This window comes from Bos grunniens, chromosome 1, assembly GCF_055505025.1.
Source record: "Bos grunniens cultivar Pamir isolate PY7600 chromosome 1, Bosgru_T2T1.0, whole genome shotgun sequence".
Taxonomy (NCBI): domain Eukaryota; kingdom Metazoa; phylum Chordata; class Mammalia; order Artiodactyla; family Bovidae; genus Bos; species Bos grunniens.
In genome coordinates this window covers 65,272,699-65,295,886 of record NC_141165.1, presented here as the reverse complement: position 1 = coordinate 65,295,886, position 23,188 = coordinate 65,272,699, and the positions used below count along the sequence as shown (strand labels likewise).

Genomic DNA, 23,188 nt, shown 5'->3' with positions numbered 1-23,188 from the left:
CCAATTTGCCCTACCTGGGATTTCCCAAGAGGGAGAAAATATAGTGGCTCAAGTCTTTTAGTCTCTGCAGTGGTTATGGTTCTTATCATTGATTATCAAAGCAACGTCATAAATTTGTATTATAGTATCATAAATCTGAAACCATGCATCCCCCTCCGTGAAGGGGTTATTGGTAAGTTATGTCTCTCAGCTTGCAAGACTAACTTTAAACCATGGAAACATCACCAGTAGGATATTCCCTGTAAGACCTCTTTCCCAGGAGATGCATCCCACCAACATCCATTTTTTGCACACCTACCTGAAAGACTTCTTAATATCTTCTCCTTGGATTGTCTTGAGAATCTCCTGGTATAAATGAAGATCAAGTGTTCCTGAAGATGTAGCATTTGAAGGGCAATTTTTATGTGAGTAATAGCCTATCAAGATTCCAGAAATAAATAAAATGATTGCCGTGCAAAATATTTTTAAAAGGCGGCAAAAGTTGCAGGGGTTGCTCTTTGGTGCAGATCTTGTATAATGGGTCACATAGTCAGATTCTTCTTGAAGTCTCTGAAACCTTCCTTTGGGTGAAGTTGCTGGTTGAATGGGATCAAGATTGAGGTCTGCAGTCTCTGAATTTTCCAGATTCTGATTCTCAGCACTATTTAGCTGGAACTGGTCAAAACCAGGCTCTTCCAGTTCCTTTTCCATGTCCCACTCTAAGTCAAGTGCAGTGGCTTGGAGGTCATCATTGTCTAAGTACTGTGAATGTCCTGGAGCTCTTTGATCTGCATTGACCTTCTGATAGGCCATCTTTTTACCTGTGAAAATAAGAAAAGTATATTTTCTAAAAATAAACCAACAAAGACAACCTCCAAGGTGAAAACAAGTAATCTATATCACGTTCTAAGTCATTTCAGCTTCAGTCATATCACGTTCTAACTCTTTGAGATCCTTATGGACTACAGCTTGCCAATCTCTTCTGTCCATGGGATTCTCCAGGCAAGAATACTGGATTGAGTTGCCATGCCTTCCTCTGGGGCAATCTTCCCAATCCAAATTAGCTGTTTAGAAAATTGTAATGATTATGAGTAGGGGAAATACATCATTCCTGTAGTATGCATAAGTGCATGCATGCATGCTCAGTCATGTTCAACTCTTTGGGACCCCATGGACTGTAGCCCTCCAGGCTTCTCTGTCCATAGGATTTTCCAGGCAAAAATATTGGAGTGGGTTGTCATTTCCTCTTTCAGGGGATCTTCCCAACCCAGGAATCAAACCCGCATCTCTTGCATCTCCTGAACTGGCAGTCAGATTCGTTACTGCTGAGCCACTGGGGAAGCCTCCCTAAAGAAAATCATTCAATAATAATTTAATCTTATACTGTGCTGTTGATGTTTACTACAGGAGAAAAGACAATATATAAAAATAGAAGGCACTTGATGCAAAACTATGAGAAAACATAATATGTACACACACACAATTCCTCTGAAGCTCAGAATAAAACTCAGATGCACAACTGCATTAAAGATAATGTATGCAATGAAGAAAAAGTTTAAACTTGTTTTTCAAGGTCACTTTTAAGAAAAACTGAGAACAGAAGCAATAATGCTGTGACTTTTTAAGTTAAGATGAGGTGGGAATAGGGGGAAGACCCTGGGATCAGTTACATTACCAGAGCTCATTTTAAAAATGTAAGTTCAAGGTAAGAATGAAAACAGTAAAATGAAGTAGCACCTCTATAGAAATTCAAGAAGCAAAATATGGTGTTTTGCCTACTCATGAGTTATCAAAATGATTGGAAAACCTTGACACTACCATAGAAAGCTAACATGTTCCCTGGGATTAGTGACATGAATTGGCCTGGCTAGCTGAACTTTAAATAAAGTCTGGGATGGCATCTATCCAAACAAGGAAGCCTTTTGCCAGGATAGGAGGGTTTAGTTTCATAACCTTGCTACAGAGTGGCAGATGGAGACTTTTCTCCCCTACACAGTTCTGGATGACAGTTTGCTGTGTCCTGCAGAGTGGTATTAGGATAACTGGGCTAATTAACTACAAGTGGTCTTCAGTCTGTATTCAGTAACACACTGGTGTATTGTGGTTGCAGATTAAGAGTATTTATACTTAAATTTTCTGTGTATTAGATTTGTCATCCCAGCTGGATTCTAAGGTCTCTCACTATGTTTTATGATTTTTTCTATGTGCACCACTGTGATGGGTGAAAAATAGAACACAGCCGACAACTGATTTCCCAAATGCCTTAGGGCCAGTTGTGAACAAGTGAACTCTAATGAAAAAGGTACAAAGACTTCATGAAAGAGTGGCATTATGTACAGAATTATGGGTATATACAATTTCAATCCTGGCTGGCAGGTTTCCATATACATTAAAACATCCTGAATGTTTAAGACAGTTCAAGTACCATTAAGTATTAACTTTACAATATAAAAAGTTTAACTCCGATTAAATTTCTCATCTGCTACCATATCTTCTAGGATTTAGTCTTGTACAGGCTGACTCAATAAAGATGAGTATCTAATATATGTCAGGTACTGGAATAGGCAGTGAAAACGAAGATGAATGGGTCCCTATTCCTCAAGCAGGGAACGATTCAAAAAGAACAACAGACCTTTGAACAAACAAGTCAGTCACATAACAAATGCAAAAATGCAAGGGAGACTCAGTGGTGATGGATTCTAGCAGGAAATGTGGGAAATGACTCTCTGTTGAAGTTCTTTCTAACTGGAGAGAAGAGAGGAGTACTACTGGAGAGAAGGGAGAAGTTAAACTAGGGCAGACAAGGGGTGTGAGAGGAGAGCAGCTAGGCGGGGGTGAAACATAAAAACACACAGATGAACACGAGTGCATGGTACATGGAGCACTTGATAAACCCAGACTGGCGTGCTATGACAGGGGAGGGAGCACAAGAGCCTGAGCTGGAGAAAAAGCTAAGAAAGGGTAATCGTGGCCAAAAGGCTTACCTTCTCTGCAACTCAGGGTCTTCATTTGTGAAACGGGCATGATGGTAACATAAACCTCATAGTACTGTCAATAGAATTAACTGAGATAGCGAACGTAAAGCACCAATTTGGGTCATATAGGCCGTATGGGTTTAAAGGGCCATTTCTTATATTGGAGGAGGGAGGAGAGTCAAGGATTGTTGAAAGAAATAAAATCAGTTAGATAATATAGAAGACAAGACATAATTCTTCATGACATTGTAGAAAAGGGAAGAGGTTGCATAATATGCTCACACACGCACACTTGACACACAATATGAAGCTTGTTGTTTTACAGTTAGTCCCTGTGTAGACTAGCGTCTTTTTTTTAAAGTGCCACATGGCATACTAACTGTTACGCAGGTGTTTAATTGGTACTATGTATTAGAACAGCCTCAGGAGTGACTCTTTTTTTTCCCCTCCCTCTTCTGTTCTGCCTCCTTCCCTCTCCCCTTTTTCTGCTTGACCTGTTTTCCACAATGATTCAAAAAAAAAAAAAATGCATTATTTGAATTCTTTGGTCACAACAAGACAAGCAGAGAAATGGAGTGATTATGGAGTTAGTGATAATTATTGACAGGTTAGGAGATGGTTATCAGAGAAGGCAATGGCACCCCACTCTAGTACTCTTGCCTGGAAAATCCCATGGATGGGGGAGCCTGGTGGGCTGCAGTCCCTGGGGTCGCTAAGAGTCGGACACGACTGAGCGACTTCACTTTCACTTTTCACTTTCATGCATTGGAGAAGGAAATGGCAACCCACTCCAGTATTCTTGCCTGGAGAATCCCAGGGATGGGGGAGCCTGGTGGGCTGCCATCTATGGGGTCGCACAGAGTCGGACACCACTGAAGCAACTTAGCAGCAGCAGCAGCAGCAGCAGGAGATGGTTATAGTTGGTTAAAAAAACAAAAAAACAAAAAAAAAAACCAGCATGAGACATTACTAGAGAACAGGAAAAACCTGAAGGCAGTAGAAATAAAGTATCTTTAAAATCCATGATTCTAACCTATTTTATATTACAGAAGAGAAAGCTGATGTCCAATGCTGAATCATTCTTTTGGCTGAGAAAAGTGATATTTCGGGACACATTTCAGGTGATTTGTGGTTTTATAAAACTATTAGATTAATGTTAGTGATTAATAAACTGTGGTGTTAAAAACCCCACAATCCATTTTTTAATGTACACTGCAAAATAGTACAATTTCTAGCAGTTATCAATTTTTTTTTTCTTATTTGACTTATCTTGACATATGATTATTTACTTCTTTAACAGTTCAGTTTCTGCATTATTGATTTATTTAGACACTGTTTCAATATAGTTTTCTAGATTTTTTTTCCTCCCATTTTAATGAATCAGAGTGTCTCTAATAGTTTTCTTTAAAAATACTGAATTGTAGACTGTGGTTTATGCTCAAGGAAGATTTTGGCACACAGAAGTTACTACAGAAAAGTGAGATCACTAATTCTGACCTCTAATACAAACATTCAAAGTCATTTCTCTACAAATCATTTACAAACCAACTGCAGTGATGAGGAAGAGTTTTCATTTCTAGCCTGACAATAGGCATTCCATCACCTGTACATCAGCAATTTAACGCTTTTCAAACATCAGACAGAGCCATCAATTAGAATGTTATGCAGATACAGATATTAACTCCTCACCATGATGGATATCTCCCTGACATCCTTACTACCACTTCTGGACTCATTACAAATTTATAAATTTACACTAAATTCTATCTTCCAGGAGACCAGTATCTGCATGGATTGAGCCACTTGATCTAACAAAACCCAAAATTTTTGGAAAATTTTCAAAGAAATAGATTGTGATAACATATAATGGGCTTCCCTGGTGGCTCAACTGGTTAAGAATCTGCCTGCAGTGCGGGAGGCCTGGGTTCTGTTCCTGGGTTGGGAAGATCCCCTGGAGAAGAGAATGGCCACCCACTACAGTATTCTGGCCTGGAGAATTCCATGGACTGTATAGTCCATGGGGGTCTCAAAGAGTCAGACACAACTGAGGGACTTTCACTTTCAACACATATAATAAAGCACTGAAAAACTTATTTGATAAATGTATATTATAGATCATTAGAAATTCATTTGTTTAAAATTATTTTAAGGAAAAAATGGGGAAAAAATCTGGTGGCTCAGATGGTAAAGAGTCAGTCTGCCAAGCAGGAGACCCAGGTTTGATCCCTGGGTTAGTAAAATCCCCTGGAGAAGGAAATGGCAACCCACTCCAGTATTCTTGCCTGGAGAATTCCATGGACAGAGGAGCCTGGAGGGCTACATTCCATGGTGTCACAAAGAGTCGGACACAGCTAAGTGACTAACACACACACACAGGAAAATATTATACCTTTTTACAAAAGCATAAATCTCAGCCCTGACAGTTTTGTTTCACTTACCCTATTTAAAATGAACTTCTCAAAAATTAAACTGAATAAAATTAATGATATATTCAATTTTAAATAAGGATGAATTATTTCATTTGTCCCACAAATAACATAGCTTTCTTTAAAAACCTATTACCCATGAGACCAAGCAAAGGAAATATCTCATTTTTTTTTTCACCAGAACTTTAAAATTCCCAAATACAATGGAAATTTTATATTGTAAAAGGAAATCTTCAGCAAAATCAGTATGTCTTAGGTATGATTGCATAATTAGGTCAAACTTCACACATTTTCTACAACTGATATACTTGATTCATTCTAACTTATACTGTCATATTAGTTTACAGCTACCATATGTGAGAAATTTTTAAAAAATACATGGGGCAGATTTTAGAATCTACCACATGAATTTTTCCCTAAAAGAAATGTACTTAGTTCAGTTCAGTCGCTCAGTCGTGTCCGACTCTTTGCGACCCCATGAATCGAAGCACGCCAGGCCTCCCTGTCCATCACCAACTCCCGGAGTTCACTCAAACTTACATCCATCAAGTCGGTGATGCCATCCAGCCATCTCATCCTCTGTCGTCCCCTTCTCCTCCTGCCCCTAATCCCTCCCAGCATCAGAGTCTTTTCCAATGAGTCAACTCTTTGTATGAGGTGGCCAAAGTACTGGAATTTCAGCTTTAGCATCATTCCTTATTCCTTCCAAAGAATGCCCAGGACTGATCTCCTTTAGGATGGATTGGTTGGATCTCCTTGCAGTCCAAGGGATTCTCAAGAGTCTTCTCCACCACCACAGTTCAAAAGCATCAATTCTTTGGCGCTCAGTTTTCTTCTCAGTCCAACTCTCACATCCATAGATGACCACTAGAAAAACCATAGCCGTGACTAGATGGACCTTTGTTGGCAAAGTAATGTCGCTGCTTTTGAATATGCTATCTAGGTTGGTCATAACTTTCCTTCCAAGGAGTAAGCGTCTTTTAATTTCATGGCTGCAGTCACCATCTGCAGTGATTTTGGAGCCCCCAAAATAAAGTCTACATCAAGTCATAGAAACTTGTTACCTTTCTTGAAATAGAAGTATTTATTGCATCCTTACATTCTTTATTATACTACTTCTTTTTATTTTGTTATAAAATTTAATTTTTATGAAAAGCACAATTTTCAAATACCTTATTTATTTAGGTGGAATCCCTTCCTACCCAGGCCCACAGAGCAGGCTAAATTGTTTTTAAAATTCAATATACTCAAACATTTATCTTTTATACACACTTATTCTTTTGTAAGGGAAAGAAAACAAATATAAGATGAACTAAGAGATATCTTTCTACACTATGACAAGCTTAGATCAATAAAAATGAATTTGTATTCTTACTAAGCATATGAGTAGTTTAAAATAAATTGATACTTCTGAATGCTATCTTTCACACATTTTTACTGGCTGAAACTAAGTAAATTATATAGGTGTAAAAAATGAATATAGAAATATGCTAAAATTTAATATATAAAATATAGTCTTTCAAATCTAATAGCACAACAGCTGGCAGATACTTTAGAAAATAAATACACAGTAAATGAAAGTTTCATTTTAATAAGTTATATATTACAGATGTCATTTAGAAATAAAATTATGGCACTGTTACTTCCTTGCTCAGCATTTGCAGAGAGGGAATTTACTACATGAATGCTCTGACCTTATCAATCTCTAAATTAACACTATAGTCAGACTACTTAGTTCACATCCTAGCTCTGCTATGTAATTTAAACCAATCATTTAATTTATTTATACTTAAACTCCATATTTGTAAAATGGATATATTAAGAGCACTGTATTTGCATGTATTACTACATGCAAATAGTATTATAATACTACTTATATTACTACAAGTGATATAAATTATTAAAGGTGCTTAGAACAAGGTCTAACACGGTGTAAGTGATCCACTAACACAGCCTCACTCCACATCTATAGTGTTTAAGAAATTAAATATTTGGAGCATAGAACTTTAAAATACAGACTTAATTAAATTATGACCAGAGGGCTTAAGTTTCAATCACAAGAACCTGGAGATAATGAGATGGAGCAGTGTACTCAAGCACTTTTGAGAATGGGAAGCATCTGTTAGTCATTAACTGTGCTTTAGATAGATATGAGAGAAGTGGGCCTGATATGTACACAAAAGTTATCATTACATTTGACCTGAAACTGCCAATTCTGCATCCTGCTATTACAGAGTTGAGTTTCTTTACAGTCAATTAAAAAAAAACAACAACAACAATAGCTTTTACCTAATGCTCAAGAGTTCGGTTTAACTATTTAAGGAATTAGCGATAATTAATCAAGAACATGGGTCAGGCATTTTTTTGTAGAAAACTATGTTTGCTTAGATGGTTGACTTGATCCATTGACTACGATGATACTGATAGTATTTTAACTGTAACAGTATAAAAGACCATATAGATCTTATTAGAATTACGAACACATCTAAAGGCTTTTCTACTTGTAAAAGTTATTTTACAAGTAAGATAAATAAATGAGGCTGGCAGATTAATTTGAAAACATAAGGCAGAATCTCAGTTTCCTATGACAGCTCTATGATTGAATCTTTATTGTACAATGGGGAAAAATATATTCATATAGTGTTTCCTGAAGCTTTGAATGTCAAATCATTTGCTGGTTGGACTGGATTGATTTGAGGCAGAGGCATTTCTTAGAAATGTCAGTGCATCATCAGAAGGCATTCATTATGCACCTCCGTGCAGCATCACTTTAGATGCTTCACCAGTGAACGAGGAGTGCCCAGAGGAATTTTTATATTTCAGTTTAAGGATACTCCTTATAGGCTGAAAACATTTGACATAAATTTTTCAGTATGAACCTAGTTTGTACAAATAAAGCCTATATTTGTGAAATAAATTTTTGTTGTTGAAAGCTTTAATGGTCTCAACTTGAGAGCAGGGCCAAAGATAAAACTATAAAAAGAGTAATACAGAAGACTCTCTTCCCTGACTTAATTTTTTCCGTATAATGAGATTTTTTTTTTCCATCTGGTTTTGTGAAATGGAACCTGGCAATTGCTACAGTGTCTGGAAAGGCAGTGAGAATTCCTTATTTAATTGCAATTTTGTATGATAACTGTATAAAATAATGACAATAATTATTTGTTGTTCATGCTTCACTAATTTAAAGACTTTATAAAGTAAGGGGAAATTATTATCTGTGCTTTATTTTCAGGGGGGGGAATACAATTAGGCCAAACCTACTCTGAAACAGGTAATTGTACACTGAATTTAGGGAGAGTAGATCATCAAGCTGGAGGTATATAACTAAAACTTAACTCCGAGGCCTGAGTACTTTGATCTCTAAATGACATGTAAAAGGTATATTTCTAGGATGCCAAATTTATGAGCTATAAATTGCAAAATGCAGTCAAAACCATTTGAGGGAAAATTATTTGATGAAATCCAGCAGGTTTGTGTAAGTGTACTTTATATCACTTGCATATGTATGACCACCTGGCAGTTCCCCGAGTGGGCTGGCTTTCCTTTGGGTACTTATGTGTAATGCACACTAACTGAATAGTTTGTTGGGCCCACCCAAGTTCCTGCATTTAAAGTAAGGTTTTTCCAATATCAGAATGATATAATTCAATACAAAACTTGGCAAAGAGAAGACAATTTAAATGAACTGAAATAATGAAGTATACTCTATGGCTCACTTGAATAGGTAGATACTCTAGATAGTACTATGTGTCCAAATTATTATGTGAGTTTCAATTTCCTCTAGCATCACAAAACTATTTTAGGGATATGTAAATCATTCCTGTTTCTGCTGTGACTCCTTTCCTGGTCATTTTTTATGTTGATTCCTTCTAGATTCTAGAGTATCCTTTGTTTCCCCTTCCAGGTCATCATTGCATTTATTCTAAAGTATGTATAAAGTATCCACTAACTTGTGCAGAATTTATATCCTGTCCCCCTTCAGAGTAATGCACATGGCCTACACTAGAAATGCACATACAGGAGAGAAAGGACACCACAAACTATAAAATAAATGAGAGGCTAAAAACTCATCATGTAAGGAAAGCCACTGAAAGTCAGCGTTAATGTAGGTGTGAGCTTCACTTAAGTCACGATGCAAAAGGGTCTGTGGGGTCTTCTTAGGCTCAGTCAGCTTTCCCCTAATCTCACTTGTTAATTATAAAACTGTCAGTTTTAGCTGAAGAGTTTACATTTATTTTTTCTGAGTTATCTCTCTTTGTAGTTGCGGATTTCCAACACGGTAAGCAACTTTATCTAGTCAGAGAAATCTATGAGTCTCTTTTATATCTTTAACTCTTAGATTTGAATATATAACACACCTATCTTATGGTATCCAAAATCATATGCTAATAGATATGATTTATGGAGCCCTTAAAATAAGCAAGGATTTACTATAAGCTTAACACAACGTATATGATGTCATTTAATCAAACAATCCTAAAAGTTAAGTACTATTACTATTCCCATTTTACAGATGAGGTATCCAGGTGATACTAGTGATAAAGAACCTGCCTGACAATTTAGGAGACATACGATGTGGGTTCAATCCCTTGGTCAGGAAGACCCCTGGAGGAGGGCATGGCAACCCACTCCAGTATTCTGGCCTGGAGAATCCCATGGACAAAGGATTCTGGCAGGCTACAGTCCATGGGGTTGCAGTGTCGGACATGACTGAAGCGATTTAGCAAGCATCTGTGACTCAGGGATTAAGTCATTTCCCCAACTTCTCACAGCTATTAAAGTACAAGTACCTGGAGCATCACAGCTGACTGTCAAATTCCAAAACCTACTATTTTCAAACATTACAACATTCAGACTCTGAAAGTCCCCCAAAGCTGGTATGATGTTAGCAATTTCAGAGATCTGATGGGCTTATTTATCCTTGTTTTGTCATCAATATGACTACAAGCACCAGTTGTGCATTAAATCTGAATGATTCTGCCTGGATCCTTAGATTCCCCTGGAGGTTGCTCTGACTCTAGGACCTAAGAGATCTCTGTGGCTTGCTCTCCGCATTGCCCTGGCTCACACTGATGTTTCTGGGCACTGTGGTTTTAAATAAGGGAGAATTGCTTCCATGTCCATTGCTCTGAGGGAAAAACACACACACACACACAATCTCCACTTCATGGTCTCTTCTAAGCAATATTTTTAAAAGTTCTTTTCTCTTGCTAATGGCGGACAAAGAGCAGAACAACTGTGCTTAGAACTTGGAAACTACAGTTCACATTCAACCTGCTGCTGTCCTGTTTTCAGGCATTCGAACCGTTTGATTCAAGCCCTACTACGTGTAGTTTGCATGAATCTAAAAGGGCTTGAGAATGTCAAGAGTTAATGTGTCAATACATAGTGAAATGGCATCCACCCCAGTGTTCTTGCCTGGAGAATCCCAGGGACGGGGGAGCCTGGTGGGCTGCCATCTATGGGGTTGCACAGAGTTGGACACGACTAAAGCGACTTAGCAGCAGCAGCAGCAGCAGCTCTGCTCTGAGACCTGCCTGCCAGGAGGAGCTCCTTAGCTTCATAGATACACTGCAATTTTTTTATCCTTTCAGCCAATGTGAATGATCTTAAATTGCTGCTTTTTGACTACAGCTCTTGGATTTCTGGGAACAGACAGAAGAAGCTTTTATCTACATGAGGCCACTAAACATTCCGTTTTTCACGTTTTTCAAAGGCACTTATTGGCTTACTTTTTAAATAGCTTTACTCTTCAAAAAGTATCAACAGGTTTCTACCAACTAGAAGTGCTTTATTTTAAAATTTGTATCCCTATGTTTCCTAAAATCATAACACAGAAAGACTATTCAAGGTCTAGGTTGGTAATTCAAGGCACCCAGAAACTGCGATTTTTGTTTTCGAAATGATTCTTCTCATACTTGGTCCTTAAGGGTGTTACTAGGAAAAAAAAAAAGTTAATAGATGGTGGGAAAGGAAGCAGCCTAGAAAAACACACAGGTAGAGAATGTTTATGTTCATGTAAAATTCAGTTAGAAAATATGTATCATATAGTTCAGTTCAGTTGCTCAGCGTGTCCAACCCTTTGCGACCCCATGGACTGCAATGGACTGCCGCACAACAGGCCGCCATGTCCATGACTAACTCCCAGAGTTTACTCAAACTCATGTCTAAGTCAGTGATGCCATCCAACCATCTCATCCTCTGTCGTCCCCTTCTCCTCCTGACTTCAATCTTTCCTAGCATCAGGGTCTTTTCAAATAAGTCAGTTCTTTACATCAGGTGTCCAAAGTATTGGAGTTTCAGCTTCAGCATCAATCCTTCCAATGAATATTCAGGACTGATTTCCTTTAGGATGGACTGGTTGGATCTCCTTGCAGTACAAGGGACTCTCAAGAGTCTCTTCCAACACCGCAGTTCAAAAGCATCAATTCTTCAGTGTTCAGCTTTCTTTATAGTCCAACTCTCACATCTATACATGACCACTGGAAAAACCATAGCTTTGACTAGATGGATATTTGTTGTCAAAGTAATGTCTCTGCTTTTTAATATGCTATCTAGGTTGGTCATAACTTTTCTTCCAAGGAGTAAGCATCTTTTAATTTCATGGCTGCCGTCACCATCTGCAGTGATTTTGAAGCCCCAAAAAGTAAAGTCTCTCACTGTTTCCATTGTTTCCCCATCTATTTGCCATGAAGTGATGGGACCAAAAGCCATGATCTTAGTTTTCTGAATGTTGAATTTTAGGCCAACTTCTTCAGTCTTCTCTTTCACTTTTATCAAGAGGCTCTTTAGTTGTTCTTCATTTTCTGCTCTAAGGGTGGTGTCATCTGCATATCTGAGGTTATTGATATTTCTCTCAGCAATCTTGATTCCAGCTTGTGCTTCATCCAGTCCAGCATTTCTCATGATGTACTCTGCACATAAGTTACATAAGCAGGGTGACCATATAAAGCCTTGATGTACTACTTTCCCAATTTGGAACCAGTCTGTTGTTCCATGTCCAGTTCTAACTGTTGCTTCCTGACCTGCATACAGATTTCTCATATGAACCATCCCACATCTATATTGGGTAAATTCTGAAAGACTATCCTTCAGCTAAACATCTAAGAATAAAATTCTGATGCAAAAATTTTAGTATTAAGTTTATAAGCTGTTATACCATGGAGTTAAGGAAATTAAAATTGGAAATTTAACCAAAAATACAATGATAGGAATTCACTATAGTTAACAGCATGGTATGCTCCTTATAAGACAAATATCTTGCATGTTAATTCACCTAATCTTAGAGCTAAAAATGAAATTAAGTGAATTATTATGTTTGCAAAGATTGCGAAGCTTTCAATTGACAACTGATGGCAGAATCACAATTGAAATGTTTTTTAACATAATCTCAAGCAGAACAATAGAGCAACAATTTGCCCAAGATTTTGTTATTCCTTCTTACTTCTAAAATGCCATATCCATAATTATATACATATATATATAGATACAGATATAGATATAGATATGAAGATAAACAAGAATATATTTTTGCAGTGTTTTCTTCTAGACCTCCCATTCATACAAAATATATAATGTTATCTAGAGAAAAGATGACAAAATTATTTTAACACACAAAGTCCAAATTCTTTCTATAAGTGACCTTTCCTTTAAGTATGATAATACTAGTAATTATTAACCTTTTCAATTAAGAAAAGATTTATTGAAGAAGAAACAGGATGAGAAATACAACAGCAATATATTACATCCGTATAACAGTTTGACATTGAGAAGTTAATTTTTATTACTAATTTATATACATGCATACTAATAGTTTTAAGTAAGTTAAAGCAACTAAACAATTTACCCAAAACTATATTAGGCACTGCTTATGTCATTTATATTTTATTTATGAACAGGAATATTATAAAAAATGGAAGACCTCCAATGGCACATAAAAGTAATGCTGATATGAAATTAAATGTCAGGCAAAAGTCATGAAAATGTAATATTCACAAAGGCATTAAATGTAAAATGTTTAGCAGAACTTTTATATAATTGATGCTATTGAAAGGTAGTTTATTATAATACATGCAAACTTTTCAAACTCACCTAGCACTTCAATTTTAAAATGTCAAATGTTACTTTACCAACATGAATTTTAGCTTCTTTTCTTATTTTCTTTCTTCCTATGATACATCCTTTATCTTTTTTCTTTGTATTTTTGCCTCCCCTTAGCCATTCCCATTATTTCGTTTTTACTTTCTCATTTTTACTTTTTTCACTGTTGTTTCAGGAAAATTGTTTGAAGATAAAATAACTGAAATTAAGGAGTTCATTTAATTCTTTTCTATATATTAGGAATGATGTATCTTGAACAATAATCAGTGGACATATTTGAAATGAGGACCTGATGGTGAAATCAAAGACTACGCTTGGCCTGACTATTCCAATCACACAAATCTTGAATCTCGCAAATAACAGTAAAACTCAACATACCCTTAACCTACTGCTTGGGAGTTCTGTTCTCTGACACTCTGCAGGAAAAATGAAAGGCCTTCTCTCTAACATTTCTGTAAAGATTTCCTTCAGCTCTTGGGACTGGTGGGTTTTCTCATTGCATTCGTCCTCTATAACTATAACCCTTAAAAAATTCTCCCTCTCATTAACAGATTTTAGAAACCAAAACATTCTTTTTCTTTTCTTTTTTTCAAACTTTTAGAAGATTGAGGTATTTAATAATTCCTAAGTAATTTTAAAATATGTCAGAGCCTGAAATAATGGAAATATTATAGTTTCTGCCTAAAAAAGGAACATAATCTTTAAAGATGTGGAAAATCAAAATTAAATTCAAAATTAAAACACAGACAAGAATTCCAACACAAGTTTTAGGTAGATGGTCCTGACTAGTTTAATTGCGTTAAAGAGTACAGTATTAGGGGAAAAAGGCACACATGTATTACTGTATACCCTTTACTTATACTAATTCATTTAACCATCAAACCATATCATGAACTTACCATTGTTATCATCTTAACTTTACAAATCAGAATACTACAGAGAGACAGAGAGAGAGAGAGAGAGAGAGAGCGCAAGCGAGCGAGCACTGAAGTCACTTGCTCTAGATAGCACAGGACTCGAACTCAGGCACTATTGTTCCAGTGCCTGTGTCCTTAACTGCTCTACAATCAACTTCAATTACATAGAGCATATTTTAGTTCCTCCAAAAATTAAGGAAAAAAAACATCACATCACTCAATTTCCTCAAAATCAAACCCTAACAACATTTTGTAATATGACTTTTTCATAGAATTTCAATCCCTAAGTATCTATCTTACAGTCTTTCAGGAAAAGAGTGAAGATAGGAAATGAACAAACTCACCTATTTGCATATAGATATAAGCCTCTACTCTCTGGCTCACTAAATCAGCTTGTGACTTTCCCAAATAAATTTCAAATCCATCCACATGGCTATTGATGCCAAGCTCATAATATTTATATTTAATTTTTTATTGAAAGATAACTGCTTTACAGAATTTTGCTGTTTTCTGTCAAACGTCAACATGAATCAACCAGCAGTTCAGTTAGTTCACTCATTCAGTCGAGTCCAGCTCTTTGCGGCCCCATGAACGCAGCACACCAGGCCTCTCTGTCCATCACCAACTCCTGGAGTACACCCAAACTCATGTCCATCAAGTAGGTGATGCCATCCAGCCATCTCATCCTCTATCGTCCCCTTCTCCTCCTGCCCCCAATACCTCCCAGCATCAGAGTCTTTTCCAATGAATCAACTCTTCTCATGAGGTGGCCAAAGTATTGGGGTTTCAGCTTTAGCATCAGTCCTTCCAATGAATACCCAGGACTGGTCATACTTAGGATGGACTGGTTGGATCTCCTTGCAGTTCAAGGGACTCTCAAGAGTCTTGTCCAACACGACAGTTCAAAAGCATCAATTCTTCAGTGCTCAGCTTTCTTCACAGTCCAACTCTCACATCCATACATGACCACTGGAAAAAACCATAGCCTTGACTAGATGGACTTTTGCTCGCGAAGTAATGTCTCTGCTTTTTAATATGCTGTCTACGTTGGTCATAACTTTCCTTCCAAGGAGTAGGCGTCTTTTAATTTCATGGCTTCAATCACCATCTGCAGTGATTTTGGAGCCCCAAAAAATAAAGTCTGACACTGTTTCCACTGTTTACCCATCTATTTGCCATGAAGTGATGGGACCAGCTGCCATGATCTTTGTTTTCTGAATGTGGAGCTTTAAGCCAACTTTTTCACTCTCCACTTTCACCTTCATCAAGAGGCTTTTTAGTTCCTCTTAACTTTCTGCCATAAGGGTGGTGTCATCTGCATATCTGAGGTTATTGATATTTCCCCGGCAATCTTGATTCCAGCTTGTGCTTCTTCCAGCCCAGCTTTTCTCATAATGTACTCTGCATATAAGTTAAATAAGCAGGGTGACAATATACAGCCTTCATGTTTTCCTTTTCCTATTTGGAACCAGTATGTTGTTCCATGTCTAGTTCTAACTGTTGCTTCCTGACCTGCATACAGGTTTCTAAAGAGGCAGGTCAGGTGGTCTGGTATTTCCATCTCTTTCAGAATTTTCCACAGTTTATTGTGATCCACACAGTCAAAGGGTTTGGCATAGTCAATAAAGCAGAAATAGAGGTTTTTCTGGAACTCTCTTGCTTTTTCGATGATCCAGCAGATGTTGGCAATTTGATCTCTGGTTCCTCTGCCTTTTCTAAATCCAGCTTGAACATCTGGAAGTTCACGGCTCATGTATTGCTGAAGCCTGGCTTGGAGAATTTTGAGCATTACTTTACTAGCGTGTGAGATGAGTGCAATTGTGCAGTAGTTTGAGCATTCTTTGGCATTGCCTTTCTTTGGGATTGGAATGAAAACTGACCTTTTCCAGTCTTGTGGCCACTGCTGAGTTTTCCAAATTTGCTGGCATACTGAGTGCAGCAGTTTCATAGCATCATCTTTCAGGATTAGAAATAGCTCAACTGGAATTCCATCACCTCCACTAGCTTTGTTCGCAGTAATGCTTTCTAAGGCCCATTTGACTTCACATTCCAGGATCTCTGGCTCTAGGTGAGTGATCACACCATTGTGATTATCTTTGTCGTGAAGCTCTTTTTTGTACAGTTCTTCTGTGTATTTTTGCCACCTCTTCTTAATATCTTCTGCTTCTATTAGGTCTACACCATTTCTGTCCTTTATTGAGCCCATCTTTGCATGAAATGTTCCCTTGATATCTCTAATTATCTTGAAGAGATCTCTAGTCTTTCCCATTCTGTAGATTTCCTCTATTTCTTGGCATTGATTGCTGAGGAAGGCTTTCTTATCTCTCCTTGCTATTCTTTGGCATTCTGCATTCAAATCAGTATATCTTTCCTTTTCTCCTTTGCTTTTTGCTTCCCTTCTTTTCACAGCTATTTGTAAGGCCTCCTCAGACAGCCATTTTGCTTTTTTGCATTTCTTTTCCATGGGGATGGTCTCGATCCCTGTCTCCTGTACAATGTCACAAACCTCCTTCCACAGTTCATCAGGCACTCTGTCTATCAGATCTAATCCCTTAAATCTATTTCTTACTTCCACTGTATAATCATAAGGGATTTGATTTCAGATCAGATCAGTGGCTCAGTTGTTTCCGACTATTTGCGACCCCATGAACTGCAGCACACCAGGCCTCCCTGTCCATCACCAACTCCCGGAGTTCACTCAGACTCACGTCCATCAAGTCAGTGATGCCATCCAGCCATCTCATCCTCTGTCGTCCCCTTCTCCTCCTGCCCCCAATCCCTCCCAGCATCAGAGTCTTTTCCAATGAGTCAACTCTTTGCATGAGGTGGTCAAAGTACTGGAGTTTCAGCTTTAGCATCATTCCTTCCAAAGAAATCCCAGGGCTGATCTCCTTCAGAATGGACTGGTTGGATCTCCTTGCAGTCCAAGGGACTCTCAAGAGTCTTCTCCAACACCATAGTTCAAAAGCATCAATTCTTCGGTGCTCAGCCTTCTTCACAGTCCAACTCTCACATCCATACATGACCACTGGAAAAACCATAGCCTTGACTAGATGGACCTTTGTTGGCAAAGTAATGTCTCTGCTTTTGAATATGCTATCTAGGTTGGTCATAACTTTCCTTCCAAGGAGTAAGCGTCTTTTAATTTCATGGCTTCAATCACCATCTGCAGTGATTTTGGAGCCCCAAAAAATAAAGTCTGACACTGTTTCCACTGTTTCCCCATCTATTTCCCATGAAGTGGCAGGACCAGATGCCATGATCTTCATTTTCTGAATGTTTAGCTTTAAGCCAACTTTTTCACTCTCCACCTTCACCAAGAGGCTTTTGATTTAGGTCATACCTAAATGTCTAGTGGTTTTCCCTACTTTCTTCAATTTAAGTCTGAATTTAATAATAAGGAGTTTATGATCTAAGCCACAGTCAGCTCCCAGTCTTGTTTTTACTGACTGTATATAGGTTCTCCATCTTTGGCTGCAAAGAATATAATCAATCTGATTACAGTGTTGACCATCTGGTGATGTCCATGTGTAGTCTTCTCTTGTGTTGTTGGAAAAGGGTGTTTGCTATGACCAGTGCATTCTTTTGGCAAAACTCTATTAGCCTTTGCCCTGCTTCATTCCATATCCCAAGGCCAGATTTGCCTGTTGCTCCAGGTGTTTCTTGACTTCCTACTTTTGCATTCCAGTGCCCTATAATGAAAAGGACATATTTTTTTGGGTGTTAGTTCTAAAAGGTTTTGTAGGTCTTCATAGAACCACTCAACTTCAGCTTCTTCAGCATCACTGGCTGGGCATAGGCTTCGATTACCGTGATATTGAAAGGTTTGCCTTGGAAACAAACAGACATCGTTTTGTCGTTTTTGAGATTTCATCCAAGTACTGCATTTCAGACTCTTTTGTTGACCATGATGGTACTTCATTTCTTCTAAGGGATTCCTGCCCACAGTTAGATATAATGGTCATCTGAGTTAAATTCACCCATTCCAGTCCATTTTAGTTCACTGATTCCTAGAAGGTTGATGTTCACTCTTGCCATCTCCTGTTTGACCACTTCCAATTTGCCTTGATTCACCTCCAAGGTCAGGAGGGGTGGCCATGAAGAGACACCCCTAGTCCAAAGTAAGGAGCAGCATCTGCACTTTGCTGGAGCAGCTGTGAAGAGATACCCATCTTCCAAGGTAAGAGAAACCCAAGTAAGATGGTAGGTGTTGCGAGAGGGCATCAGAGGGCAGATGCACTGAAATCATAATCACAGAAAAGTAACCAATCTGAGCACATGGACCACAGCCTTGTCTAACTCAATGAAACTAAGCCATGCCATGTGGGGCCACCCAAGATGGACGGGTCATGGTGGAGAGGTCTGACAGAATGGGGTCCACTGGAGAAAGGAATGGCAAACCACTTCAGTATTCTTGCTTTGAGAACCCCATGAACAGTATGAAAAGGCAAAATGATAGGATACTAAAAGAGGAGCTCCCCAGGTCAGTAGGTGCCCAACATGCTACTGGAGATCAGTGGAGAAATAACTCCAGAAAGAATGAAGGGATGGAGCCAAAGCAAAAACAATACCCAGTTGTGGATGTGACTGGTAATAGAAGTAAGGTCTGATGCTGTAAAGAGCAATATTGCATAGGAATCTGGAATGTTAGGTCCATGAATCAAGGAATCAGGCATAGGCATACATATGCCCCCTCCCTTTTGAACTTAACTCCCATCTCCCTCCCCATCCCACCCCTCTAGGTTGATACAGCCATACAGCAAATTCCCGTTGGTTGTCTATTTTACATATGGTAATGTAAGTTTCCATGTTACTCTTTCCATACAGCTCACCCTCCCCTTCCCTCTCCCCATGTCCATAAGTCTATTCTCAACAATAGACTTTCTTTAATGTATTATTATTTTTTTTAAATTTAATTTTATTTTTAAACTTTACATAATTGTATTAGTTTTGCCAAATATCAAAATGAATCCACCACAGAAACGAGATGCCAGTCCAGGTTCGATGCACAATACTGGATGCTTGGGGCTAGTGCACTGGGACGACCCAGGTGATGGTATGGGGAGGGAGGAGGGAGGAGGGTTCAGGATGGGGAAAACAATAGACTTTTCTTCTCCAGTTCTGCCTTCAATAATTACATCTTATTATTTTTATTGACCATAGCTTTTATAATAACTCCTTTACCACGTAAATGTTTGTTGGATTAAACCCCTGAATAACTGACAATCACCTCACATTTAAATGTTTGCTTTTTTGGGAATATATATCTTAAGAGCAATCATTTAACTTAAATATGATGGCTGTTAGCAAAACAGATTAATTGATAGTGCAGTATTTATTTGCAAAAGTTGTCTTATGAGAACTGTAATTAAGGCACAAGTAACTTTTAGCAACAAGGATCGTTGAGGCCCTGAGCACTAGAAGTCCAACTACCCTGTTGAAACAAACATGTGGAGAGGCTCTGACCATATGGAAAAGCTGCTGAGCCCAGGCATTCAAACCAATGTGCCACACACGTGAGAACAGATCAGCCACCAGCTGATTTCCAAGCAACAAGCATGTGGAATCAAAGAATTGGCCAGAAGAAACCTGATCAAGTAACAGGACATAATAAAAGTGTTGTTTAAAGCTAGACAATATGCGGGTGATTTATGGGGGTGATTTGAAACTCAGCAGTAAACAGCTGAGCATACATGCTCAGTCACTTCAGTCCTGTCCAACTCTTTGCTACCCTGTGGACTGTATCTCACCAGGCTCCTCTGACCATGGGATTCTCCCGGCAAAAATGCTGGAGTGGGTTGCTCTATCCTCTGCCAGGGGATCTTCTCCACTTAGGGATCAAACCCCTGTCTCTTGCGTCTCCTGCATTACAGGCAGATTCTTTACCACTGAGTCACCGGGGAACACTAAAATTATTTTTCCAAAACAGGAATCTGACCACATCACTTGACCACTTAAAATTCCATGAAGGGTTTTATTGTGCACTAACGAGACATTTCACAGACTCCTTTTCAAGGCACAGAACACCTTTGTGCCCTGGCCTCAACTTCTTCATCTTTTCTCCTCCTTCCGGCTTTAAAGACCACATCAGGTACTTTGCCTGTGGTGTTCTTCTGCCTGATTTGCCTTCAGGTTCAAATTTTTGAAGGTAATTTGTCTACTTAGTTTTAATCTTTACAGCTTAGCACAGTATAAGGAACCTTATAGCTTCTCAATAAATGATGGCCCTAAATAAATGATGGCCCTAAACAGCCATAGCCCTAAACAGCCATGGATTCTTGAAGAGTATAGAAGTTAGGGCAAGTAATTGCCATTTTACTAGCATTGTGTCTTATAGTAAATGCTTCAGTTCATTTAGCCTTTAAAACAAGACATAATATCTATTGTATGTATCTCTTAAGTGTTAACTGAAGAATAAAATTAAATATTTAACTAAAGGCAGTTGATAAACTATAAAATCCAGTATAATTGCTATTGTTTTAAATTTATAAATGATTAGGAATCAAGGGAGCTTGGTTTGGATTTTGGATCCACAATTACTATCTATGAACACCAGGGCAGATCACTTTTCTTCATAGGTAAATGTAGATTTATGTGTGTGAAAAACCAAATGAGATCACTGAGAAAAATGTTTTAAGAACTATTTATCTTTATTATATAAAGATTGTCAATGATGAATAACATTGATTAATGTTAATTAAGTTAATCATTCTCATTTCTGTATCACAGGAAGCTACCCCAATTCCTGAATATTGCTGAGAGGAAAACCACAAGTGAATTTGTACCACAAATGCCTGAGTTTCTCTTATTCCTGAACAGGACACAGAGCCTGGCATGAGAGAACACAACAGAGACTGGGGTATGTCAGATGTGAAGACTGTATCCAGGGGAGATGGAAGGACACACAGTAGCAGGAGGAGGGAGCAAGCAGCTTCTGGAGAGAGGCCTTCTGCAAAATCCTGGGAGAATTTAACAGCTTTGAGTCCCTAAGATGCATTATAAAATTACACCTTTCAGAACTGATGTCTGCAAAGAGGGGATGCCCAGAGTTAAAAACAAACTCAGGTCCTGTCTCTTGAGGGGGAAAATGTGAAGGGAATCTATGGGAGAAGATAACTCCCCTCCTCCACATAATACATTTTGAAAGGAATCTGTCCAGAAAAATCCATTTATCTATGCCCAGAACAATCAAGACTGACTGTGTAGAGATTGAAGTGCCTCAGTCCATCTGCTGATGATATTTATTGCTTTTTGGCACCTTCTACATATTTACCAAGCCTATGTAAAAGAAAGCCATGCTTCTTATTTCTAGGACAAAAACAGATGGTGCTCCAGCAGGTAATGATTTAATTAAATGGCTTCTAAAGCATGAGCAAATTGTTCCAAAGGAAAGAAAATATTTTATTTATTCTTTAAAATAGGGAGGGGAAGAAAAGGCTAAATCAAGTTTGACTCTTAATGCAACATTACTAGGGTTTAACTAAATCTCCTGCTCTTGAAAAACGAAGTGCCTTTCCCACTTTGACTTCCTTCTAATATAGAATCAAATTGTCTCAAATGATATGGATGTTGTTCAACAGGTTTCATTTTTTTTATCTCTAAGAAATAAGTTCAAGCTAATATGAAATAGTTTTGATAAAGCTGAAATCAGATATTTTTGGAGTAGGACTAATTTTTATATTTCAATTAAGTTGCATAATGTATTTCATGGGCTCAACAGCATGGAAATAATAAGCTACCTATCTAAAATTCAATTTATTAACAAACAAAAATAAAGTCTTTCATTTCAGTTAAAGGCAGGAAAGTGAAAAAGTGGAAGTGAAGTCACTCAGTCGTGTCTGACTCTTTGTGACCCCATGGACTGTAGCCTATCAGGCTCCTCCATCCATGGGATTTTCCAGGCAAGAGTGCTGGAGCGGGTTGCCATTTCCTTCTCCAAGGGATCTTCCCGACCCAGGAATTGAACCCGGGTCTCCCACATTGCAGGCAGACACTTTACCGTCTGAAAACCCCTGTGATGCATGGATTGAAATATTCTTATAGTAGAAAATAATAACAATGTTGTAGCAAAACATAGTAAAGATCATACACTTGGGTTTAAGACAGAAATGGGTATGAATCCCAGTTCTGCCACTTGCCAACTGTGTAACTTTAGGACAAGAAATTAATTTTTCTAAAACTCTGCTTCCTAACTTGTATGTACATACATGCGTACACACATACACACACAAAGAATGACTGTATTTACAGGGTCAGTGTGAGAGTTTAATGGATGAATTTCAAGCACTTAGCAGATTCTTCAGGGTAAGCATTCTACCAATGGCTGCCAATCATCATTACCCTTGAAATTCATTAAGCAATAAGAATAGTGTACAGTACTGGAGCTATGAAAATAGGAACACAAAAATAGAAAATGTTTTAAGTAAATTACGATCTAATCAGCAAAGATAAATATATATACACACTTAAAGCATTATTAAGAAGCAATCTGAGGGGTCTAAAAGAAGAATTCAGGAATGATGAAATTAAGTTAAGGAGGCTTTCAATAGGAATTAAAGCTGTGCCTTGAAAAATGAATAGTGTTTAAGCATTGCTAAGTCACTTTAGTTGTGTCCGACTCTGTGCGACCCCATAGACGGAAGCCCACCAAGCTCCCCCGTCCCTGGGATTCTCCAGGCAAGAACACTGGAGTGGGTTGCCATTTCCTTCTCCAGTGCATGAAAGTGAAAAGTGAAAGGGAAGTCGCTCAGTCGTGTCCGACTCCTAGTGACCCCATGGACTGCAGCCC

The 23,188-nt window shown here is 38.2% G+C and overlaps 1 protein-coding gene across 10 annotated transcripts in view; it reads right to left on the bottom strand.

Moving 5' to 3' along the window:
* NAALADL2 (N-acetylated alpha-linked acidic dipeptidase like 2) overlaps positions 1–23,188 on the bottom strand; it is a 1,274,580-nt gene that overhangs the window by 844,675 nt on the left and 406,717 nt on the right. For all 10 annotated transcript variants that reach the window (XM_086394834.1, XM_086394828.1, XM_086394854.1 and 7 more), the window contains one exon: positions 299–800. In XM_086394834.1, the coding sequence (XP_086250960.1) occupies positions 299–792 (494 nt within the window). In that variant the 5' untranslated portion in view covers positions 793–800. The remainder of the gene's footprint in view (positions 1–298; positions 801–23,188) is intronic.